The sequence below is a fragment of the Anas platyrhynchos genome, chromosome 1, assembly GCF_047663525.1.
Source record: "Anas platyrhynchos isolate ZD024472 breed Pekin duck chromosome 1, IASCAAS_PekinDuck_T2T, whole genome shotgun sequence".
Lineage (NCBI taxonomy): Eukaryota > Metazoa > Chordata > Aves > Anseriformes > Anatidae > Anas > Anas platyrhynchos.
Genome location: NC_092587.1, coordinates 186,582,833 through 186,609,464, shown reverse-complemented (window position 1 = coordinate 186,609,464; position 26,632 = coordinate 186,582,833). Strand labels below are relative to the sequence as shown.

Here is a 26,632-nt window from a genome sequence, read left to right as displayed (position 1 = left end):
TTCAATATACAGAAGCAAGTGTTCAGGTTCTGCAGTTGTTTAATTCATAACGGTTCTGGAGCTGTTTAATATGGATCCAGTTCCTGAGGTGCAACTTATATGCTTGGTTTGTGTTTGGAAACTTTGGGTGTCCAGGAGTAGAAATCACAATTTCTAAACTTCTGAAAGCTAGGAAGCAAAGAAGCATGGTATGTTTTACACTCGTGTTCTGACTTCTGTTCTTCTACAAGGATGGTTCCTGAATGTTTTCTAGATTTAGCTAAGGCACTTGTGTAGGAACTGGGAATGGAAATTAAGGACTCTTAACAGGGCCAGTGCACATCTCAGACATCACTTTGAAAATTCTTAAACTGATTTTTCAGGCTCTCCTTTCTTGCAGCATCTGTAGAATCTATCTGCATTTTCCTTGCTTACATTCCTAATGAGCTCATAAAGACATCAGAGAAAGCTCCATACTCTTCAGTCTTTTATTGACTCATCTCATGGTTCCTTGGTCTGTTGACTCTGTTCTGCTTTGAGACCACTGTTATTTCTTCTGTCTTTGTGTGGTGTTCTTAGGGGTTTGTGTATAATGAGGGAACCTATTTTCCTTTCATCTCTGTTTCTGCCTACCTGCCTTTCTTTCTCCATCTCCATGAATGAGACTTCTGTGGCCACCTGTTATTTTAAGGAGAAGTATTCGTGCAGCAGAGATGCTTATCTGTGGAAAATACTAAAGTGCCTTGTTGTAGAGGAGTTGTTTTGCCTTCAACTCAGAAAATTTATTCTTTTTTTGCTGCCATCATTTTATCTTGGGAGAATCTCCTGTTAGAGATCTCTTTGGTTTGTTACCCTCCTGTGATCATAGGAATTTTAATCTTTTGTGTCATTTTAGGTACAGGTCCTGAGATAAGTAGTGATTTCAAGTGCACGTTTTTTGTGCCAACTGATACTTGACCATCTTGCCGTTATAGGACGGTGCTTAGGCTTTGGACTTTGTATGTCAAAAATGAGAGAACTACAGGATCCTCATGGTCCTCTCTTCTTTCTGCATGACATCACTGTGCAGAGTATGAGAGAGGATGCCTTCACAGCATCCTCTTCACAGCATCCACTTCATTTTCCTCAGCTTTTTCAGCAGTGTCCTGCTTGCAATTTTAAAGTTCCTTTGCTTGTGTGGGCAAGGATCAGTCAGCTGTACCAGTGTACCTAGACTGTCAACAAATCTAGTCAGCGCTGTGTTGCATATATAGCCAGTTTACCTTTAGCATATGGGGAAAAACTCATAAATTATGACCCAGAATGTCTTGAATTTTGAAATGTCATGTGTTCCGTATCAGTAAATTGCTTTCAGACTCTTATGGGAACTTGAGGCCAGTCTTCCTAGATACTACTGGCTCTACATTCCTGCAGGATAACATGAGATTTACTCCTTTTTCAGAAAGAAACACAACTTATAATGGAAAAATTCCTCTATGAAGAGGCAACCATTTTCAGTTCTTAAATCGTCTTATCTTCAAGAACTTGATGGCTACTCTGCATTTCAGTGACTTATATGCCTCCTTCAGAGGAAATGAAGCTGATGTAATTGCACTGAAAGACCACTTCAGTGCTTTTTTATCCTTCATTTTGGCAAATTGTTTCAGTGCTTCTTTTAGAAAAGATTTATTTTTGGTCAGCAACCCACCTCATTTTGCCCAAACATTTGAGATTTCCTCTTAAATCCTAACGGTTTGCATTAGTTGAGTGGGTACACTGAAAACAATTTAGTATCTGTGTGGGAAGCAGGCTATCCTAAATCTAAGACTTTACGTAGGCAACAAAGCTCCCTATTGTGTCTCTCTCTGTTTATGATGTGCTTGTGGGTAGAATAAGAGAGTTCCTGTGATCCTTGTTAGTCATGTTTTTAAAATGCAAGTAGAGTTTCTGTTCTGCTGTTATCTCTTTGCAAAATCAACTGAACACTGAATTGTGCATTAACTCAGAGCGGAAAATATATACAAATGCAAGAAAATCTGATCTAACTCCATGTAATAAACCAGTGAGGTAAAATGTTCCTGTGTAATTAAAAAACATTAAATAGAATAATATTTTCATAGCTTTGCTGAGTGACAGAATTGTGGAAAACAGATTACCATGCGTATAAGAATTAATTGGAGAAAAGAGTTGTTTTTTCCCCAAAAATAAAGTTTGAAACACTGAGAAATAATGCTTCAGGAAGTAGTTCTGTGTGCAGGTCTTGTATCACCTAATTACTCTCAAATTCTGGATTTCTTACAGACAATTTCTCATGCAATTTTCTTATGCTTCATGCTGTATGGGTTTCGGGTGGGCTTCTTGCTGTAATATAAACACTAAAGCTTTTCTTCTGGAAGTAAGATTGTAACTTACATATGCTTTATATACCTCTTACAGATTTGTCCATGGCTATGCAGAAAATCTATCAAACATTTGTAGCCTTAGCTGCACAACTTCAGTCAATACATGAAAATGTAAAGGTATGTTGTTTTGTTGTGTTCCTGCACATTTAGCTATCAACAAGCGTCTATTTCTTTCACTAATAATATATCTTCAGGTATTCTTTTTTTGTTAAATTACTGTTTTTAAAAAATATGTAACAGCTATCCAAGGAGTACTTTGATTAAAAGGGCAACTTTTGTTCAACTGAGGTCTAATTTGAAATGTTTGTTTACAGTGATGTTGTCAACTGACCACAGTCATTTAGGTTACAAAATGCTTTTTAATTGTTGATCAGTTCTTGAAATTTCTGTATTGGATCTCATGCATGTATGTTTTAGTCTTTACCCAGTGACCTGCTGATCTCAAGGAAAGATAATCTAAATATGCTCTTACTCAAATAAGTAACAAAAAAAAAACGGTACTCACTAGTAAGAGTTTTCAAAATAACTTCGTGAAAAGTGAGTTCTGGCTTGCTTGATTTATATTTTTTTCTCCAATCTGGCTTTCAAGGAAAGTTGTATATACAAAAAGACTACTATGGGGGAAAAAAAAAAAAAAAAACTAATGAAGTAGTATGCCAGAGGAGCCTAGTTAGACTTGTTTTTTTCTTCATGGACTCCAGCTCAAGTTTCTCACAACAGTTCTGGATAATGGGCAAAATCTCAACATTCTACAATCTGTAGTTTTTCTTGACCTTCAGAACTCTTCTTAAGAACAGGGGGAAGAAGAAGAAAAAAAACTTGGAGAAAGTACAAATATTTGGGGTTGTTCTTGCTAAGTGACTTTTTAATTGGGAATACCTCTGCTTTTTTTTCCCTTTCAGAGTTTCTTCTGCATGGTATTGCTAGTTTTGTAAACATCTAAAACTGTTTACTTTTCCTTAATAATGTTCAAGAATGCAGATGCTCTTGTAGGAACAGATTATTTGCATTACATTGCTTCTGTCATCACGGATATTCACTGGATTACAGCTACCTACCATCAGATATTTGTGCTGCTCTTAGATAACTGATTTTAGGTACCAGATAAAGCATATATCAGCTCTCCTCTAACTTTAGCAGAATGAAACAAAAAGGATAAGGAACATCTCCTGGGCTTTTCACTCCTGAGATCTGAGTGTAGCCCTTGCTTGTGCTGTGGTCTGTGTGGTGATACTTTTGTTATTTAATGCGAAGAGCAGGATTAGTATGCAAGTATAAGCAATAACAACTTCAAGTACCTTGTCAGCCTGATTCAGTGTGAAAGATGTTACTTTTTGAGAAGTATATTATCTGAAAACAAGGGGTTGGTTTGGGGACTTTCTTTTGGGATGTATTTTGAAGTTCAATCTAGTGGGCATGATGACTTGTATTTTGGAAGACACAATTGCAACTTCAAAAATCAGAGAAATGAACATACTCTTTAATTGGATATTTCATTCTGGCAGTTTATCAACTGTTAGAAGCTAGGAGAGGAGAGCAGTTTTGAAACTACTTTTTTTCTCTGCCTTATTTCATGGTTGTAATATGATTTGTGAAGGCAGAGCTGTGACCCTAATTCATTCCTTTGTCTGAAGTAGGCTTTCTGCCTTGCACATATACTTCATTTCAAAGGTTTGAAGTTGTAGTAAAATGTAACTTGGAACTTCTTTGTACAGGGTTACTTGATAAAATGTATTCATATTATAGGTGAGTATATAGGTACGTTCTGTATCCAGGTTCAGTAGAGAGTAAAATGTGCTTGGGCACAATTTAAGTAGAAAACTATTAAATTCTGTGTAGATTAGCATTAAGACCTTGTTCTGCAGAATCTCAGAATCTAATGACATTTCTGTCAGCTACAGTCAAGATGGCATCTTATTAAACCTCCAAGTTCTATAAATGCCTTTTCTTGCCAAGGAAAGCAGTCCTCATATGATAAAGAGAGAAATCTTTGTGTTCCCTGCTATTTCTGATAGACTTGGGCTTACAGCTGTTAAAATCCTGAGTCAGAATTCTTGGACCGGAATTAAATATGCTCCTCAGAGACAAGCACTTAGCCAGGAACACGGGAGATAGTACATCTTCCATAAAATCCAGTTGAATCTGTTGGGTTTTGTTTTTAATAAATGTATTGTATTTAAAGATACTCTCTAGATGGAAATAGCTCGTATCAGCTCATTAAATGAAGCCATTAGCCATAATGTCCATAGACATTAGTCCATGTTACCTAATATTATCTATATTTCCCTCCCTTGTGACAGAGGTCACTCACAGAAATTGCTTATGATGGAAAGGCCAAGCCAGTTATTGCCACAGAAGGTGAGGTTTTGAGGGCATGGGGAGGGCAAGTCAGGAAAGAAGAGCAAACTTGGGCTACATGGAAGCCTAAAGCAAGAATAATTTATTGCATTTGCACTGTATTACCTAGCTGATGAAATGAATCAGCAATGATAGTGGATCCTAAAATCCGGATGCCTCCTTTGAGTTTGCTCTAAGAAAGAGAGGGAAAGGACAAGAGGGAAAAGGACAGAGATACGTACATGAAGCAAAACAAGAGCAAATGAAGATATGCAGAAAGGGTAACATTGAAGAGTTGTTACATTGTGCAGTGAGCTAGTAGTGTGGCTATATTTTGTCTCAGATGTCAGCTAGTACACCGACAAACAAAATGGTGCTGGTTTACACCAACTTTGAAAGATTTTGGTATCGTGTAGAATGTTGATCTGTTACGCTTGACCACTTTGCAGCATTTAAGTAAAGGACAACCTGTGGCTGTAGCTGATGCAAAATAGTTCTATCCAGTTAATAACTTGACTAGATCTTTTCATGTCTTTTTAAGGAAATGTTATTTATAACCTGGTTTCTTTTTTTCCTTATGAAGTAAAGGTTTTATGTCTAATATACTGAACTAAAATGGCTTCCCCCCACCCCCCTTCAGATGCTCAAAGACCAATACCTTGGCTACAGGAAAACCTTTCTGGGAGATGCCATGGATGTGTTTGAGGCGAGACGAACAGAAGCTAAGAAGTGGCAGAGCGCGCCACGTGTTACCACTGGACCGACCCCTTTCAGCAACATACCAAATGCAGCAGCCGTTGCGATGGCTGCAACACTTACTCAGCAGCAACAGCCTGCTACAGGTCTGAGTGCATTCAAGTTATAGATTATTAGTGTTAGAGCAGTAGTAAACTTGTGTAAACTTTTCTATGAAGTCTTCCTTTGTGTTAGACTAAAAATCTAAACGTTGTGATGAGTAAAGTTACTGATACATAGCCAATAGAAAAAAAAAAAGCAGGGTAGACTTAGCAATAATTATACAACAGATACTTAATCTTGTGAATTTACTTGTATTAGTGATATTTACTGTACTGTTCTAATTTACCCCCTTGGAATGTGAGTCTTCACTCTTCAGTAACATCTCCGAATACTTTTAGTATAGCCTCTTTCCAGAGTTGTGTGGTTATAGTAAATTATTTTAGAATCAGTGAGGAGAGAATATCTAAAGGCGTATTACCTTTTTCATATGTAAAACGATTAATGCATTTTTATATAGCACTTTGGAACTGTAAAATGAAAAATGCTGTTGAACAGGAAGGATAGTCAAAAATCTGTAGAATAGGAAGGTGGATGTCTGGCTTATTATTTTAGAGCCAACTCCTTCATCATGGTGATATTGGGGCAGTTTTTGCTGCCTGTTCTGCTGTTGTGAATATTAGCAGAGAAAGTAGAGGGGATCAGTGATTCTGTGTATGCATGTATGTTTAAGAGGAAGACCAAAGCAGAGGAAATACCTGATCTACTGCTAAGGACAAATGAATATGTATGGCAAAGGAAGTAACTTACGCACCTTAATTGACATTATTATACTAACCATCACTTTTCAGAGAAGGGGTCCTGAATATCGGGAGTTGAATTGATATCTAATCGTTTAGCAGAAATAATAGCCTCTGTTTAATTTTACTTGAACGTGGGTGGATATGTGTGTCAGCAAATTATGGAAAAGCTTAGGTAACTGTGTTCTACCGTTTATTTTCTAAGATGTATGCTCGTGTGTACTGGAAGTTAAATTAGCACCTTTTCCCTTCCTTGTCTCATAAACAGCAGTCATATTTTGAATTAGTTTAATTAAAGACTTACTCAGCAACCACCTTAGTGAGTTTGACAAATTATTAGGCTGTCCTTGCCCTCTCCATAGAAGGAAACAGAAAGGTGCTTCCAGCCCTGACTCTTATAAACAGCAAGGAGATGTGTTTAAAGGACAAGTATGACGAAATACTGAACCCAACAGAAAGTGAAGTGATTATGAAATATTTCTATTTTAAATTTCTTTTGTAGTCCTGTGTCTTCCTCTTCTTCCTGCTGTCTTAATCCATGGAAATTCAGTGGAAGTGACATCAGTAAAAGATTACATTTTTTAAACTGCCACACCAGCTTTGTGGCAGTTTAAGAACATAATCTTTTGTGCAGCCTAATGTTGCCAAAATAGTTCTTTCTCCCCCTGTCTTTCCTCCTTGTCTTTTTTTTTTTTTTTTTTTTTTTTTAAAACACTCATCATGATCATTATGGGATTAGTTGTGGTTACAAGTCATATACTTGAGATTCAAAGTTTTACTTGTGTTTTCATGAATTGTGGTGAGGGATTCAGATCTTTTCTTCCTGGTCCAGATTCTACAGAGCTGCCAATAACTTCACTAAATTGATGCCACTTATGGCATGACTTCTCTAGTGTTTTCTTAGGGGTTAGGAGCGGGAAAAAAAATGCAAATTTAACCTGTACCAGCTTGCATGAGGTAAGGTGACTTTATACCTCAAGTTATGTTGTAACATTTTGTAGTGGAAAGAGTGAAGTCATCTTTTGTTTCTTTGTTTTTGTGTGTTTTCTTTTATTATTTTTTTTTGTTTTGTTTTAAATTAGGTTAGTGGCTTTGGCAGAGTATTTCAAAAGCCAAAAATGTGCCAACTTCAGGAGTGGTGCAGAGAGAACAAAGCCATTAACTTATTTCGCACATGCCAACAGAAGTAGGCAAGAACTTGAGTTTACTGCTTATTCAGCTGAAATACTGTTGTCCTCCATGAAACTTGCTTGATCACCTGGAGACTAGAGGTAGATTTAAGTGCCACTCAAAACATCAAGAATATAAAAAAAAAAAAAATTAAAAAAATAGGCTTAGAAATTGAAGTCATGTTACCTATGTCTGTGGCTCAAAAGAAGGATTAGTCAGGCCTTAGTTAGGCCTGAACTCTTTCAGAGAGAAACAGTCTTAAAAGCTTACTATGAAGGAACGTTTCACAGCTTACTGATTTCAGTGCTTGACTTGTTCTCAACATCTTACCCAAAACTATAGCTTCAAATTTAGTCCACTACTTTTGGTTTTATTCTCAGTGGAAAAGAAGAATAATAATCTACTCTTTCAGTTTTGCAGGAATCTTTAAATGTTTGAAGATTGCCTCCTCATAGTTTTGTTTTTGTTGTTTGAGGAAAAGATTTCAGATAGCCATTTACTGCAGTAATACTTCAAATATTTGCTTGTTTTAACTTTGTAGTGTTACAAGTTTCATAACTTATTTCAGAATGGTTTAGGTTGGAAGGGACCTTAAAGCCCGGTTCCAACCCCCTGCCATGGGCAGGGACACCTCCCACCACACCAGGTTGCCCAAAGCCCCATCCAGCCTGGCCTTGAGCACCTCCAGGGATGGGGCATCCACAGCTTCTCTGGGCAGCCTGTGCCAGGGCCTCACCACCCTCTGAGTGAAGAATTTCCTCCTAATATCTGATCTAAATCTCCCCTCTTGTTTTAAACCATTCCCCCTTGTCCTGTCATTTTCTGTTCAAGTGATAAATCTTTATCTTGTTATAACCCCTTTTAAGTATTGAAAAACTGCAGTGAGGTCTCCCTGGAGCCTTCATTTCTCCAGGCTGAACATCCCCAGTTCTCTCAGCCTTTCTTCCTTGGAGAGGTGTTCCAGCCCTCTGATCATCCTTGTGGCCCTCCCCACGTCCTTCTGGTGCTGGGGGCCCCAGCCCTGGACGCAGCACTCCAGGTGTGGCCTCACCAGGGCAGAGCAGAGGGGCACAATCCCCTCCCTCCACCTGCTGCCCAACCCTGTGTTGGTGCAGCCCAGGACCCAGTTGGCCTTCTGGGCTGCAGGCACGCACTGCTGGCTCGTGTTGGGCCTTTCATCCACCAGATCCCCCAGGTCCTTCTCTGCAGGGCTGATCCCAGTGAGTTCTTCTCCCAGTCTGTGCTCATGTCTGGGATTGTCCTGGCCCAGGTGCAGCACCTTGCATTTGATAAACTGTCCACTGGAAGTTAATCACGTGTATTTCTTTGCAATCTCTAGATCCATACGAGTGGGATAGAGGGGTAGGATATTAGAAGGTTATGAGAGAAAAGATGAGGAAAAAAAGTATATGAAAGGGGTCTGTGTAATACCTGACCTGCTGTTGTTGTTCTTGAAGAGAAGAATAAAACGAGAAAATTAATCTGGGCTTTAATGTTTTTTTGACTAAAATCTAATGTATGGTACTCTAACATTTGGGGGATCAGGATGGTTAGTCTCTTAAAAAATATTTGATGTTTACATGGTGAAGTCTATTTCATCAGGTTAAATTAGTTACTATTCTTTCTCTGAAAAGGTAATTTATTCTAAATTTGTTTTCAGAAGTCAAAGGTTTAGTAGCTACGTCTAAACTGTGGGATCAGGGAACGTTTCCCCAGTTCCTGGGTGTAGATAGGCACCCCATTTATGTTTTCTCTTTATACCAAGGCATGTCTGGCTTCCACTGAAACAAGGCCAGTGGATCCTGGGCGCAGTGGAAGAAAGGGAGCAAAGATAAGGCTCCACTGGTATCCTGGGGTGGATCATCAGGACACCAGCATTGTGTTGTGCACGGTGAAGCACAATTTCTGTGCAGTTTTATTGAAGCTAGAGTTATTAAAATTGTTCGTCTTGTCTGCATGCAGCTTTTCTCCCTGGTTTAGCACCTTTGCTCTGAGCACAGCTTTATGGGTAGCAGTGGGGCTGGTTATGCTTTTGTGCAGCAGTAGCTAGTGTTAACCACTGCCTCACTTGCACCTTCCCTGAGCAATTTTTAACAGCGTGGAAGTTCAGATGTTGGGGGCTGGTCTGCCTATCACTATTGATGGGTCTAAAGTGAAAGATTTTAAAGGAAATTTAAGCCAAATGAATTAAGAGCAGTAAATGCATGAGGCTGAAACAGATCTTTTCCTGGTGAGACTAAGTTGTCTTAAATAATTTTCAAGCTCACCTTTCCTCTGCTTTAAAAATAAATAAATAAACAAAATTCCCCTATGTGCCCCCAAGAACTTAGCTACTCTCTCCTTAACTGGTGAAGTGCAGAGTTAGTCGAGGCATTATCAAGCTATTAGCACACTTCGTTATGTTTTGGCTTGACTCTTGAGATTAAAGAGCTAATAGAAAATGATACTGGATTTTTTTTATAGCATTTAAATTACACAAATTAAAAAAATAAATGATACTAATCTTGGTTAAAACTAGTCAATGTATTACTTTGTCGGAATCAGATTGAAGTTGTGACACTAAATTTGTTCACTGTCAGGACCAGCTGTGCTACAAAAATTGCACACTGTCACTTTGGGAAATCTTGCTGCCCTGTCTGGACTCTGTAGTGGGTCCTATTCTTTAACTGAAATGCTCCACAGGGCAACATAGCAAGGTATAAAAGTGTTAAAAGGCTTGTTATAAAGAACTTGTCTCGTACCTGTAATAGCCAGAAGTGCCAATTTTTGCTAGTACTTTTGGCATTGAAGAACCTTTTATTACTAATTTTTTTGCTATTGAAAATTATGTTTACTTACAAGAGCTATAACTAGCGATGATGCCTTCAGAACATTATGGTACAAAATCAACAAATATCCTATGCTGTTGCTCAATGAAAAGCTTGTTAGCCTAAGGTATGTGATCCTGTTTTATATAATCTGAGGTGTTTTAGAATAATGTTTTTTACTGGCTCTGAAAAGCATGTTGCATTGGGGTGGGGGGGAGCTTTGCCTGGAGGACTGTAGTGTTTTTGTCTTGGTCTTCCACTAACAGTGCCTCCTACTGAGATAGCAAACCTGGGCACTCCCTTTAGTGGAGAAGGAACTGGATATGTGTTTGGGGCTTCTTTTAGTTTATTAGATGACTGACTTGTGTAGGGTTTCTTGTTTTTTAATGATAAAAAAAAAAAATCTTATTTTATAAGAGCTGCTAGGTAGATGTGTCAGTATTTAAACTGGATGTAAACAAGTTTAGTTTGGAATTTATGTGAACATTTGCAACTAAAACATCTGATATACTTTCTTTAGTTGAAAAACTAGCTTGGGTTTTCCAACTATTCCTGCTAAGCAGAGACTGAAAGCTAACAACTTTTAGTTGCCCTTAAAATTTAGTTTAACACTACTTGGAGTATGCAGATGTCATTCAGCTTGGATCACAGGAATTTTGTGTTCCTTGCAAAAATGTTACTTTTCAACGTGCAGTGCCTTTCACTTGATTCAAAAGGATTTTCCATTTAAAGCTTCAAAAACTGAACTGATTTTAAAAAGCTTGAAATGATTACATTTTAAAACTTCAGATAAATACTAGTTACAGGAAGCTTTGTAGTATGAAGGATGGTGTTTTGAATGAAATTAAACCCAAATTTTAATAACTCTAGGAAAATGGCTGAAATCACTGGAGCTTTATAGTGATATTTGAGTAAATAATGACTTTCACACACATAAAGTATGTTCAAAGGTGGAGAAGCTTGTGTTAAGGAAAGATTGCAAATGTCTGTGGATTAAGAGTTTGGCACTGTATTTTGTATTCAATGATGAAACTTTTTAACTAGTGCACTGAAAACTGTGCTTGAAAAAGACAGGAATATGATTGTACTGTGAAACTGTCAAAATATATTATTTATCAGAATTAAGTATTTTAAAATGTGCTAGTAACAGGCTAGCGAGTTGATTCTCATTCCCCAAGGTTTAAAAAGAAAAAAAGGAAAGAAAAAAAAAAGGAACTGAGGCTGTAAATTTTATCTTGGCAGACTGAAAATGTTTATTGACAGTCCTGCATCTTAGTGGGGATATGCAGGGAAACTGTCAGCTTTTTTAGTTATGGGACAAACTTTTGACTCTGAAATTTTGAATGTATCTAATTCATTAAGGTACACAGAATTGTGCCTTTTGTAAATGTTTATTTAAACAGGTGGTTTGACTAGTTTACCTTATTGAATGGTGTAATGTAGCAGAGCTCAACAGAACTCAGTTATCACTTGTGTGGAAAAAATCGAATTGTCATGTTACTGTGTAATTGACTTGCTTAAAAATGAACAATAAATTTAATAAAATAAAGTCATTGTCTTGTTTTTTATCATAGTGTTCTGTTTAAATTTGGATGGAATATCTTAAAATTCCTATTTATTAAATTAACATAGCTTTAGAGTAGTGTCAGTTCTTACATTTTTAATTTGAAGTTTATCCCTTTGCTGGTTCCATTAATACAGGTGGCTACATGTTACCTACAGTTCTGTCAAGATTTTGATTAATGATTAATGCATTAAGTTTAAGGTGAAACTGCTCAAGTTTTAAAAATACTAAATGGTGTTTTTGATTTTATTAGTTTTGGGAAAGTTTCACCTTTTTGCAGTCAGTGTTCTCGTAGGTTTTTATCAGGTGGATGTAGAGGCAGATAAGTGAGGAATTTTGAGGTAAAGCTTGGGGTCTTAATGGGATTTAATGAAAGCAATGATGTTCACGTGATCAAGTACTTGAATAAATAAATAAAAGACCTCTTTACTATGAAAGAGTAAGGCAAGTTTGTTCTCATTTTTTTTATACCAGGGCCACAGCCATCTCTGGGAGTTAGTTTTGGAACGCCATTCGGCTCAGGTATTGGCACTGGCTTGCAATCAAGTGGCTTAGGTTCTTCAAGCCTTGGAGGTACACTTTAACTTTTCTAATGTTTCCTTGAATTATTATACCGCACATCTGAATCTCTTGTAAACCTTAAACTCCACTAAGAGGGTGATTTGTTTCAGGGCAAGACCTTTTACAGTTGGCAGTCTACACTTTCCAAACTTCTCCATGCCTTGCAGAAAGTTACTAAGGTTAATAGAGTATTGTAGTGAAAACCCCATGATGAACAAGATGAAGTTTTCACAAACGAGTTGATCCTTTAGCTAGGGAAGTGCATCAAGAACATCCTTCTGTAACTATAGCTTGCATTAATTTGTTGCATAATTGAAAGTTGGGCACATGGGAACATGCTATGACTAATTCACCGAAGTTCTTCACCTGTTATATACAGCTACAGTTTTGGGATCCTGCTTGGTGCAACATTTGCTCTATCTGTCACTGTTCATCAGTGCTGAGGTTGGGAGGGGAAAAAAGGTCTTTTTCAAGCTCCAAAACAAAACAATGTTTGAAAGTGAGGGGGAAAATACTTACCAAAATACTGATTAATAGTGCTTATGGGGGACATATACCAAGAGGACTCATGATTGTTTCAGAGTAGGTGGTAATAAGAAAATAAAATTTAAATGCACGTCTACATTTTTAATTTGTATGAAATGAATTTTCAGAAGTAGAACTAAAAGTGGGAAAGTGATTATCTGCATGTAAATTTCTTGTCTTATATCAGTGGGGTTCCTACAAGGCAAATCAACAGACACTAGTGTCTTCTCTCCTGTGTAAGATCTGTGAAGACAATTGTTATATCTGAGCAGAAACAATGTGTTGTGTTACACCTGGTCCACGTTTCAGCCACAGTCTGCAGCTGTGCATTTGGATCGTTGAGCATAATATGAAAATCACTGTTGTAACATCTCAAATGCTATCACCAGCTGTTGGAAAGATGTAACTGCTGTGATGCATAATGCTTGAAGATTGCATCAGTTTTATCTTAAACGATGATATTGAAATAATCTTTGTCTACCAATGTGCCTTCTCATCAGTTTTTAAGCTTTCTCAGATTAAAAAAAAAAAAAAAGGCAAAAAAAAGCCCCTACACCAAACAGGAAAAATAACTGAGAATAGTGGGCTGAATGGAGAATGCTTGTGGTTTATCAGGTTATTCCCACAATGTTTTAGATGCCTTAAACATAAAATTTTCTTTTCAACCAAAGAAACTATAGGTTAAGACTGGCAAAATTGATAAACACAGATAAACAATATAAACTAAAGAACATTTTATTTTAAATTGATGGACATCTGCTTCTAGTTTTGTCTTAGGGGCCTAACTTGTATTCTTCACGAGATCTTTGATTAGGAAGGCACTTGCATGTCATCTCTTGTATATAAATTTATATGAAGTTTTGGTCTTTTGACAAATCAAGGAAACTTAATGGAGGCAAGTGTAGAATACAGAAGTGCCTGCAGAATACCCTGCAGTGGTGCTCATGGAATCCAATGAGCAGAATGAATACTTCAGCCATTCAGATTTTTATTTTTTTAAACAGTACAATTCTTAACATCTATTGTTGAAACTGCATTTTAGCTAGGAAACATGCTGTCTTGCTATGATAAATAGTCTGCAAATTTTATCAGTAACAATTGTATAAGCTTTTACACTCGAGGATATAAGATAAGTAGCGTATTGATCCTATGCTTCATGAAATGCTGATACAGGTACTTGTCTGACTATTGGTAATTTATTTCCAACTAGATAGGAGAAAAAAGTGAATCTTTCAAAATATCTTGCTTTCAAATGATACTTGCTATTACACAAAATTAAAACTCTTACAAGTGTTTTCCCTAACGCTTCAAACAAAAGATGGGGGCATAATTTCATTGAATATAAATATTGTTCTTATTTTGATAACTTCTTGAGATTGGGAAAAAAAATGCCTCTTTATCTCACCTCTATCTCAAACTGCAAATATCAACTTGCTTTTCCTTTTCTTTGAAGCCACTTCATGCTAATAACACACATCAAAATTCTAAAATATTTACAGTGTGAAGTTATAAATAATAATTGCAAAATGAACAAAATGAGTTTTATTACAGCTATACAGTTATCACTGTGCATTTTATATTTTTCCATTTAAAAAAATCTAGAAATTGTATTTCTATTCCAGGTTCTATCTTATTTTGTCACGTCTTAGGTAAAGCTGATCACCAGTAAGCTTGGAATTAGGGTGGAGTAAGCCCTGAAATGAACCAGATGTAAACTCAAGATAAAGCTTGCTTTCTTTAAGTGTGGAGAGTTTTTTTTCTTGGAGTTCTTTTTGATGAAGATTATGGCTTTCTCTAGAAGTCATGTAACGTGTGTCTGAATTTTCTTAGTTTCGGCCCATTTCATATAGTGTATTCTTGACAATTTAACAAATGGCTAAATTGCTGTTAAACTCAGCTGATTGCTGTTAAACGCAGATTCTCCACCTGCAATCACTTATAGTTTGATCTTCTACTCAGTTTTGTATTTGGAAGGAAATAATTTTCTTTTTCATGTTTGCACTGCTTTTTTCAAGAAAGCAATGCTATGTTGAGACTAAGATACACTTGATGCAGTAGCCTCGGGAATATTTGTTTACCAAATAATGCTTAGAATTATGTTTAGTTTTAGAATATTTGTCCCAAACCTATATATCTTTAATTGTTGTGTCTGTAATTTTTTGTTGTGTGTCTTTACTATTATTCTACTAGGATTTGGAAGTAGCTCTGCCTTTGGAAGTAGTGCCACAGGAGCATCATCGTTTGGGTTTGGAACTACAAGTAAACCATCAGGAAGTCTAAGTGCAGGTTGGTTTATTTTTCTTGAATTCACATTTATCTTAAAGCAAAAGTTCTATAATCAAACTACTACTATACAGTCTTAAAAAAGCTCCTGACACAAATATGCTTAAAATTGCATGTATAAGTAGCTATGAGAGTAACCGTTTACTTGCTAAATGTGTTTTCAGAAAAGTTTTTTTGGCTTTATTAAAGGTCTTGGCAGTATCAACTAAGTATTATTTTTCATTTAAAGGTCTTTATCTAGTTAAGCAGGAGAACATGCATCAGATTGGATCGGTTGCAACCTGAGGCACAGAAATGCAGTTAGTACTTGACTGCATAGGCCATAGTGTTACTGAGCTATTGAAATTAGTGCATAAATCTGTGAAAAATGTACCTGCAATTTAACTTTAAATACAGGAAATTGAAATTATTTTGTAGATGTCTGGAAGGCTTCTTTAAAATTCTTTTTTGTTTATCCTTGATGTCCTAAACAGCAGGTTGTAGGTAGCATATCGTTGTAGATATCTAGAATTCATGTGTTAACTAGTTTGAAAACTCTTCTGTGGCAATTGAGTTAACCAAAGAAGTGAAATGATACTGAGATAGTTTTATTTTCTTGGTAGTGAGAAGATGAAGATATTGATGTAGTTTCTCCATAACTCAGATGTCTAAAACCTTAGTCACTTCTGCAGCTTACATCTATTCTACAGCTTGCATCTATTTATTTACTTTTTAAATAGGAGTTTGTTTCTGAAGCTTGTAGCTTACTGTGGTCTGTCACAGTCTTCAGAGACAGATTGAAGGAGTATCATGTCTCCTGGGATTAGCTTTTGGTAGCATGTTTGTTGAAGAAGTTTCTCTTATAAAAATGCTGTTATAACCATAGTAAGTGGTTGTTTATTAGTCAACACCCAGAACGTTACCTTGGTCCAGTACCTTGTTAGTTGCTGTGCCTTTTTTTTTCCTTGGTTACTGTTAGGTACTTTACAGGCCTAGTTTGACAGAATAACCGTAAGCTTTGTGTTATAGGGTGGAAATACACAGCCAGCTTAGTGAGCCATTTAGCATCATGAACACCCTAGTAAATTTTTGATGGAACATCTCTGATTTTTCAGTATGCAGTTTCTAAGCATCAACCTTTTTTTGCTTGTTTTTTAATAGCAGAAACAAGTCAAAACTTGCACTGCTTGAATTTTTATTCTTTCTTCGCATTATTTCAAATAATACTACAGAATTTCAAGCTGCTGGGTTGCAGAGTATATAGCTTAATTTTCAGTGTATTTAAAAATATAAGAATAAAATTAGTTTTATGGATCAGTTGTCCACCACTAATGAGGTATCAAGCCAAAGTAAACAAATAGTTTTACTATCTTGGTGGTGAGCAAAGACAATTTAGAGGTCACTTCACAGCATTCCTCAAACCAGGCTCTGCTATGGTGGCAGCGCTCCCAGTCTCTGTTTAGCAGTGCAGATGAGTTGGATCCAATTAAATAAGGATTGTTTTCAGTTAACTCAAGAGTCACAGACCCACAAAGTGATAATCAGGAACATAAACAACTAAATGTAATTCTCAACATTTCGTGCTTATAAAATAGTGTTCATGAAAATCTTCACCTAGACTGGGACTACGCATTAAAAACCTCCGTAAAGGTTTGGTAGTCCTGAAGCATGTTAACTTTCACGTCCAAAATCCTATGCTGCATAGTTTCTGAATTGCATATGATCTGTAGTCAGACTTTAATATGTATGGATAAATGGGTTTAAATGATGCCTAAATTATAAGGCTAGCAACATTGTGGGTTTTTTTGTGTGTCCTATTTCTTAAATAACACTTACAGGATCCAGAAACAAGCTTGTTTTATATTACTTACCATAAGATAATTGTATCTTATTTCTGAATCTTTCTTGAAATAGTTGGGAGATCGTGGGAATTGGGATGCATGGATATACGGATGTATAATTAATTTAAAAAATTAATTTATAGGACGTGTACTGTCATCCTTTCTCTCTGAAACACAAAGCTTTCTTCCAATGTGGAAAGCCAACTCTTAAGAAAAGTCCCTCTTAATTCCCAATTCCTTATTCATCTGATGGCAATCAAAAAGGTTGCGTTGAGGGGGGATGTTGTAAAGAGCCTTAATCCCTAAAATCATGGGAAAGGGGGGGAAAAAATAAACAGAATTTATAGAGATGATGTTTGGGGGGATATAGAGGGTGTCACATTACTTTGATGAAAACTGAGATGCTAGATGTGCTTTGAAGAGCTGAGTTGGGAATTTGGGTTGGAGAACTGTTACTGAAGAATAGCTATGACCAGGTTCTAAATATGGGGCATTTAGTAAATCAATTAGGGCTGTGCTGGAAATCCCTTTACATTTAGAGCACCTATTGTGGAGTGGAGATAGGAGAAGGGAATAGATTGCCTTTGAGATCTGCTGTTTATCCCTGAGTTAAAAGCAAACAAAAACTGTTATTGGGAAAGTTTGTATGATTTATTTGGCTTGCCTACTTGAAGGGCTTGTCTGAAATTTATTGAATTGCTTGAATGTGTGTAGAGAAGAGCAATGAAGCTGGTGAGGGGACTGGGAAATGAGACAGGAGCAGCTGAGGGAATTGGGGTTGCTTAGTCTGGAGAAAAGGAGGCTGAGGGGAGACCTTATCATGCCTCTGTGAGAGGAAGGCATGGGTCTCTTTTTTCAGATGGCAAGTGATAGGATGCGAGGAAACAGTCTCTAGTTGTGCCAGAGAAGGTTTAGATTGGATATTAGAATTTCTTCACAGAGAAGGGTGATAGCATTGGGATGGGGTGTCCAGGAAAGCGGTGGAGTCCCCTTCCCTGGAGATATTGAAGAGAGGTGTGGACACAGTGCTTTGGGGCTTGGAGGAAGCAGAGGTGTGAATGCCCAATGAGCGAGGTGTACTCTGAGGTCCTTAAGGGAGATGCGAAGTGTGTGCCTTCAAAGGGCAGGTGGTCACTTACTTTCTGAAAATATTTGTTTAAACCGAAGTAATACTTATTTCAACAAAGAAATTGTTGATCATCTTGTAGCTGTGGTTCAAGACTGTGCAAACACTCCTAGAACCGAGCTATTCCATAGCTGATCCTTCCTTGCAACGGGAACAAGACTGAATGTATATCTTGTTCAAAGTTTATTCCTAAAGATTTTTGTTTGAGTATTCTGTGTAAGAGTTGGTTTTCTTTTTCTTAAAAAGAATTTATGGGACAAAGCCATTTAGATGAATTTCCCTTTTGCTTTCTTACACTTTTGTGGCTGCCCTAAATGGTACTTGTATCCTATCAGCTATTATTTCCAGGTCATATCTAAATTAACAAACACATTTTCAGTCTTCTGTCACGCAGCTTAAGCATCTCTTTCTTTCTAACACTACTCAAAGTTCATATGGCCTTCCCTGCATTCTTCAAAATAATCCCTGCAAGCAGAAGCAGCTATTTGGAGGTAGTTCACGTGCACTTTAGCCTTGCCTTTCGAACTCCTGGCACCATAGATCACATTACTGTGAATTGTATTTATGATGTTTTCTATAGAAAGCAGTGCTTATGTGCAACCTCAGGTACATTCTTGAAGTAATAAGTTAATTTAGGAAGAACAGCTGAAGTTATTAAAGATTTTTTCATCCACGAGACTTCCAGGTGAAAGATTTCTTCTTTTAAAATCCTACTTAGTATTCTGAGTTAGCAGGAAAATGGAGGAATGCACACGAGGCTGGGGGCTGTTCACAGCTTTGCCATGAACCTGCTGTGAGGCAAGGAGTGCAGGCCATGGTCTGCTTGTACTTCTGCCTTCCCTCCCAGCCTGCTCTATGCACGTTACACATCTAAATATACTCTGCATACTTAGACTGAGAGCTTGAGGAGAGGGTTATGGTTCTTCTGTTGTACTATTTCAGATTGGTATTGGTAAATGCTGGTAATACAGTAGCTGGTGTTCACAGCTTCAAGGAGAACAGAATTGCTATCCTGATGTAACTTATGTTTTAAAATATTTTTGCCTCCCTCACAAGGCTTTGGCAGCTCAACTACATCTGGGTTTAACTTCAGCAATCCTGGCATCACAGCATCAGCTGGTCTGACGTTCGGGGTGTCTAATCCTGCATCTGCAGGCTTTGGGACAGGAGGGCAACTTCTTCAGCTGAAGAAACCTCCAGCTGGAAACAAGCGAGGGAAAAGATAGGCACCCCTTTTAGGGAAGTGGAAGTGAATCAACTTTGTTCATCTGAAAAGTCTATTTTTCTAGATTGATGCATTAATTCAGTTGCATCCCGTGAGATTTATAAAAAATAAAATTAAAAAAAAAAATTTGCTACTTTTCCCTAGTCTGAAATACGAAATGAATCATATTGAACAGCTATTTTCTTGTGAATAGAATCCCGTTTATGTATTTTTATTTTTGGCCCTAGTTTTAGAAATGTTCTATACTGCATTATTAAAGAATCTTGTAAAACCATCTATTTAACCTAATGTTAGTAGCAGAATATTTTTTGTTAATAAGCTTTATACCATATGAATATATGCATATTTGTTTTTTGTACAGATAAAATATATTCTAGTACAAATACTAGAGTTCATATCTTCTGTTCCTGGATATGGCCTTTAAATCTACTTCAGGGTGTTTTTGTGTATATGGATGTAAATATATACAGTACAGTGCACACATCTGTGTGTATGTCTGTGTATATATATATGTATAAAATAAAAACAGATGTGCAAACCTTGCCCCACAGACAGGTCTCCTCTTCTTTGTGTGTTCTGTTTCTCCATGTTACTCTGGTTCCACATTTTGAGGTTCTTCTGAATTTCAGGTAGTGGGTCCCAGGCTGTGTCACCCGCTTCTTGTGTTCTGTTGTTTAAGACCAGCTGAAGTACAATGTTTACTATTTCATGAAGCTTGTTGTGTATGTATAGTGTTTAGGAGCTGTGGTTTTTGAACCCTTTACTTTTACCCATTTAGCAGCCAACTCGAAAGAAGAATCTGATACTGACACAGACACTTCATAGGTAACGTTCCCAAACTCTTTCATTTTATTTTTTCTCCTGAGCTGCACAGCGAGATGTTGCAGGATTTCAATGGAAAGCTCAGGGTTCCACAAGGCTTGCTTGCAAGCAGAGAGCTGTCAAGCTGGATGAGCTTTTCCCTGCAGTTGGAGGGGATAAGGAAATACTATTGTAGTGAAAACCTGAATTAAATGCTATAAAACAGTTGATTCACCAGCTTCTTCTAGTCAGTGCTACCTGCATTGACATAAGAGCTATTGCATATCTGTTTTCAATACGAGGTATAGTACAGTAAGTTGCTGCTAAAGAATTGAAAAAAATGATGTGATTTGAAGGTTAAGCTACTGCAACAGTAGAGTCTGAATCTAGCATCTTACATCTTAGCTGCTTGTGCTGCGTTTCCAACTCTGTCCACAAGAAAGAGCTGGAAAAGACCTTAAGGAGGTACCACCCTATGTGAGAGAAATAATAGATCCATTTAACCTTTGCAAATAGAGATACAGGCTAAAGTGTGAGTGAATGTGGAGCTTTGGAGTTGTGTTGCTGTTTCTAGATGATGTTTTGTATATAACATGCATCAAATTAATATTCACAATGGTTTTCACAAAAGCACCTTCTTTTTTAAAACAGTTACAGAGCGTAAGATTTTTTTTCTAGTACTGAGTGAGTTGTTTGCTTTCTCTTGTTGAAGTGTTATTACCATTTTGTATGTTTTGGAAACGTCTGCATTCAGTAGTGGTTGCTTTTTGACAAATGTTCGGTTTATCACTTGATCTGGTAAAACTGAGGGAAACTGAGCACAGAATTCTTCCCTTTTGTACACCTGTATGTTATTGCATCTTTGTGACCCTTCCCCTAGGAAGGGATATAATGTGTGTTTTTTTTTTATGTCTGGAAAAACTAAAAGTTTATTTTGATTTCGACCTTTTAAAAACTGCTTGGGCTGCAGTCAAAACCGTAAGGTTTTTATTCCTTTGTTATTGCTTTTTTGATAGTTAATATGTTAAACCACTGGACTTTTCTTGTAATGTATCAATTTGTGAAACTTATTCTAAGTGTGTACTGTTTGTCCATATGTGCAACAACTTACCATTGTGCAAACAATAAAACATTAATGCTGTGATCCTTGTAATACATATTTGCCTACTTCAAAGATCGCTTCCTCTTGTCTTCCTCTGTTACAGGACAAACAAAACCATCACCAGCTAATATGTAGAATTGTTTTTCCCAGAACTTGGAATAAAATTGTTCTTTCTGAAGTTAGGGCGCTGATCTCTGGATGGAAAGGGAGGGTTGGGGGGAAGGAATATGTTGAGGTTTTGTCTAGAATCTCTTAACGCTGGCTGTATAAACCTCGGTGGTGCTGTAATGTAACACAGCACGGGGTGTATTTTTTTTGTGAAGTCCAAGGCAGTCTGAGCCTCCTGTGTACCTGTGTTGTTTCTTTTCATGCCAAGGCAATAGTTTTTAGCCTAAGTAGAAAAATGATTATGTAATAAAATAATTGCATGCTGAAGTACAAACAAGTGGCCAAAATGGAATTTGAAGTAATTCTATTCCCAAAACATTACTTTGGTTGTTAAATTTAGCCATGGTTTTCATGGATCAGCATTGCATATATTATTATTTCTTTTTTTTTCAATGTAATCTGATGCAATACAATTAATGCACAAAACGTAGACACGTTCATAGTTGAATAAGTTTTCTACAAGGTGCGTCAAGAAGTTGACCTGTACTTAAGCACCGTGAAATGAAATAAAGTCTGGATTATTTGCTCTTTAAAGAAAGAAAAATATGTACGGGAGGAAGATTGAGGTGAGACATGTGGGATGTGATTCTCTTTATTAAGACCTTGTTGTACAGCTGTGATGTAAACTTATTTGTAGCTTCTTTTACCAGAAGGATTTTTTTTTTTTTGTTATTCTCACTACGTTATATGTAACAGGAGGTGTGCCTTGGTTTGATTTCTTCTTGAACCTCCTCCTGGTCCAGCATCTCCCAACTTTCTTTGCTCTCAAATTTGTCTGTTTCTGGCAAATTTGGCAAATGTTTTGTGTGCATTGATGGCTTTCTTGTTCATTGGAAGAGAGGATGTTAATAAGGGGAAGCTGGATAGAGTTCATGCATCTTCCTTACCATGAGCATCTGAAAGCCAAATCCTCGCATGTCCTTCCACCTGCATGTTCATAACATGACTGTTTTGAACCCTACTTGTCTTCTATTAAAAAAAAAAATAATAAAAAAAATTAAAAAAAAAAGATATAATGCTCAGGAATAGACACTGACATTTTTTTCCTCTTTAACATCAGTATCAAAGAGGAAAATTCTTTCTGGCCTTTTTTCCCCCCACTCCTCTATTCACATGTTAATAGTAGGAGTAATCCAAAATCTTATGTCAGCTCAGACCTGGTATTGGCTCTAGTACCTGTAATGTCTCCACAGAAGATAAAAAGAAGTAGCTTACAGGTTTTTCATGAGAAATTCTGAGTACCCATATAGGAAAATCTGTCCTTGATGTAGAATGTAAATCCATTATGCACTCTAAAAGTTTATTTTCCAAAAAACTTACAAGTTTATAAGGAAAAAACTGGCATAAATAGTAAGTTACACACTTAACTGCATGGATTGTGCTGCTTAGCGCTTTCCATCTTCCCTTCTCCCTTCCCTTTTAAACGTGTATCTCTGGATGCTGCCACCTGCAAGTATCGTGGCAGTAGATCCACACAACCTCTGCTGGGGCTTGGGGAGGGGAGCGAGACCGAGGTGCTGCCTGCAGCAGTTCCCCACTGCCTCACCCTGGAGCTTCAGCCCAGCTGTGGCACGCGGTCTCCCACCTCACGGACAGGTATGTTGCTGAGAGGAGGATGGAGGTGGTGAGGGGGGAGAGAAGGGGCTGTGGAGCACAGGCTTCCTGGTACCGATGGGACAAGTGGTTTTAATTTGCCTTGGGATCACCTCTTCTGAACTCAGCGTTGAATGCTTGCATGCTGGTATCCTCGTAGTCCTAAATTAAGTGGCCCTGTAACACAAATTTTGGTATTGGTTTAATGTGTAGTAGGTAGAAACACGTGATTGTAGAAGTTCCATTTTCTAGGTGGAAAAAAACAGCCACCTCCAAATAATAATAATAATAAAATTAAAGGATTTGGTATCAGGATTCCAACAGCTCTGTTAGTGAGCGCTGCTTTCACCAGGTGGCAGGAGACAACCACTTTTACACTGCTACTACAAAGCCCTCACAGGCACCGTTGTGCACCTTTTGTTTCCAGGTCACTTGCATGTTCTTGCCCCTCTCTCTAAGGCTGTAGGGTTTTATTAAACTTCAGCATTTGATCAATCCCTGTGACTCACCTGGCTGCGTGGCTGCGAGCTTTATTATTTAATGCCTTTACTCAGCCTCGGGAGTTTAATCTTCACGGCCCATCACTGCAGTTGTGGAGTGCCATGGTGAGGAAGCGAGTGTGCTGCTGAATCTAAAGCAATACCTCACTTTTTCCTAAGAGTAGTTCGCCTTTTGTTTCCTTACCTGTTAGAAGTAAGGCAATTCTAGCTTACTCTAAGCTTGTGATTAAATTTAGAAGCTTCTGAAAAATTTTAGAAAAGTTTTTGGGTTGATTTTACGTCTGTTTGGGTATAGATTTGCCCCTACTAGGATATCAGGTCAAGTCTGCTGAATGCTTGCATGGGAAACCTGGAATGTGTACTCCTGTCCTAACCAGGTCAATAGCTGAACCAGTGAAAGATGCCTCTACTTTGTTCAGCTAAGGTCCCAGACTGATGGATTTCCCTTTTTTTTGTCTCTTCAACACAGGTGTCACTGTACGGCGTGTACTCGGACAGCACAAGGACAGCCGCTTGCTAGACAGTACTGTAATATTTTCCAAAACCCTGCGCTGATCGGAGGCTGCTGTATGCCACCTGAGCAATAAATAGCGTGTTGGATCTGTGTGTTTGATGTGGCGTGTGGTGCCAGCGGGTTATGCTTCTGTGCTGATCATCCCAGGCACAAAAGCAAGCTAGGATGATGAGGTTTTGGTTAGACACTGTGGTTGTGCTAATAGTAAAAAGGGTGAGAAACACAGACTTGACAAATAATCAAAGCCAAGTAGCAGATTATTACCTGAAACAGTAATTCTGAACAGTAATCTGGTATGTTTAATAAGAGAAGTTCTTACAGGGAAGAAGTGGCAGGCAGCTTGAACAGACTTCTGTTTGGGTGAAACCTTGCAGGGGGGAGCACAAACTAGATACAGCTGGGTAGCTAAAGCTAGTCTAACTCCACGGTTAGGTACCTAAGTAGAAGCTACTCCAAACATCAAAAATCTCAAATCCTGTTAATGATAGCATTTCTTGGTTGTCTGGACTTGGCATTCAGACCAGAAAAAACTAGCAGAAGTGACAGCAGGAGGAAGGTGCTAGCTTTAACGCTATGTAAATGTCTCTTAGCAGTGTGCACTGTGTCACTTTCAAATAGGAAAATGTTCTTTTTAGTCCCTTATTTTGAGTGCTTCAGCCAGGGGCCGGCTGAAGGAGCTCCCTGCCACGAATGTCACCGCTGCCTGCCCCCGTGGTAGCGGTGTGCGGCTTAAATCCCACAAACAGCTCTGGGGGAGCAGGCAGGTGTTGGCATGCCCCCAGCAGCTGAAGCAGGAGTGAGCTTTATCCCCAGGGAGGGTGAGACCTGCTTTGGCCATCAGCCGAGCTCACACGGTGCGGACCACGAGGGCGAAACTGCTTGCATCAGCAGGACCAAAGTGAGGTTGATGCTGAAGCTCTGTTGTAAGTCAGCTCTGAGAGTAAAGAGGGAAGGGTTTTAACGCTGTTTGTGTTGGCTTTGGGTATGGTAATGCCCTGAGTGTGGGGGAATAAAACCTAAGGGTTTGTCCTGTTTGTAGCGGTTGGTTATAGCACTAATAATTCAATGAGGAAATGCACTCTCAAGCTGAAGCCGTGGACATCAGCTTTTATCCTGCAACCGCAGTCTTGGGCCTGGGGTAACTGGGAGCTCCAAAAATCCACGTGCCGAGACTCTGGGGGAGGAAGATGACAGCTGTATTCACTTTGGCCGAGGAGTCAGGCAGCAAAAAGCCCCAAAGCCACCGTGAGATGGGCGCTGGGCTCAGCACTGAACCTGGGGGACATTTTCTGACAAAAAGCAGTGTCCATGATGTGTTGTGACATTGCCCCAGTGAATATGGGAGGTGTCCCCAAGCACTTACAGATGCCCACTCACCTCGCTCCCTTCAGCCTACCTCCCTCAGCCCCCTTATCTCCAGCGGGGATGTGTTTTGGAGCCAGCCATGAGATAGGGGAGGTGTGCACGTCGCCTGTAACAGCGGGGTGCCGATGTCCCATGTCGCTGCTGCGTGCACAGGGACACCAAGCACTGGGAGGAGAAGCCAAGTCCCTGCCCACTGGTGTGCTGGGTGCCTCTGAAGGGTCCCACCCAGGCCCCCAGGGAGCACTGAGCCTCGTGTCACTGCAGCCTTGGTCTTTTTTTTTTTTTTTTTTTTAACAGCCCTTGACTCTTTCTGCAAGATGTTTCTTGGATCGTCTTGTTCTAATTATTTTCCAGGAAATGAGAGCCAATAAAAGAAAGCCTTTCTGTTATGAATAATTGTATTTTAAAATGTAGATATTAAATATGTTCCCTAAGCAGAAATAATAAAAAAAATAATGCAGCTCGTTCAAGCAATACCACAATGAGAGCAGCAGTTTGGGCTTTCTAACAATGCTGACAGTGTTGAAATGATACCATAGGTATAGCCATGCTGCTATAAAAGATAGCTAATAACCAGGGCAAGAAGGGAAGGAAGCCCTGCTAATTAAGCTCATATATTCTGGCAACTATTCTCATCCCAGGAGTTACATCAGCACCGCCTGGCAGCAAGAGCCGTGCTCTTAACCATGCTGGTTCTTGGTCCAAAATCTGTCTCTGTGGGGTTTCAGCGATGCTTCCCTTCCCGCTAACTTCGCATGGGGGCAGCAAGGCATTGCTCTACGGGCAGGGGGATACGGTCCTACTGAGCAGTCACTCTGCCAAGACAAATATACAGAGCACAGGCATTTCTGACTCCAGTGTGGTTTGTTTATAATTAAAAAATAATTTTTATTATTATTATATATATACTTAATAACTAAACCCGTACACCTTCAACCTGGCTTTCAGATGTGAATGGATTCCATTATTTTATATTGCTAGGAAGAGGAATCTCTGCTGGCTAAGTGTTAAGCTGTGATGCTGTGTGTACAAATCTGTCTGCTGCGATAAGCATGTCCTGGCTGTTATGTGCTGTGAGCTGAACATGAGAAACGTGGCAATTAGTGCTAGTTTTGTGGCAATTAGTGCTAGTTTTCCTCTGGGAGAAGGGAAGGGGGCAATTTCGGGTTCAGAGCTTTAACCCAGCAGCTGGGGTTGCGATGTTGTGGATCCAACTGCAGAACCGAGGAAGCTCCTGAATGCAGATTTTGAAGGTTTCTGAGGAGGGTGTGAAGCT

General features: G+C 38.5%; 1 protein-coding gene across 6 annotated transcripts in view; it reads left to right on the top strand.

Annotated features, from left to right (window-relative positions):
- Positions 1-24,083, top strand: part of NUP58 (nucleoporin 58) — a 38,875-nt gene extending 14,792 nt beyond the window's left edge. For 2 of the 6 annotated variants that reach the window (XM_027469419.3, XM_027469416.3), the window contains exons 12-16: positions 2,395-2,477; positions 5,338-5,539; positions 12,248-12,346; positions 15,050-15,145; positions 19,145-19,455. In XM_027469419.3, coding sequence (XP_027325220.1) covers positions 2,395-2,477; positions 5,338-5,539; positions 12,248-12,346; positions 15,050-15,145; positions 19,145-19,314 — 650 coding nt within the window. In that variant the 3' untranslated portion in view covers positions 19,315-19,455. Of the gene's footprint in view, positions 1-2,394; positions 2,478-5,337; positions 5,540-12,247; positions 12,347-15,049; positions 15,146-19,144; positions 19,456-23,946 lie in introns of those variants that run through there. The other 4 variants (XM_072032664.1, XM_027469431.3, XM_072032663.1 and 1 more) reach the window with 3 other exon arrangements.
- The last annotated feature ends 2,549 nt before the right edge of the window (positions 24,084-26,632 follow it).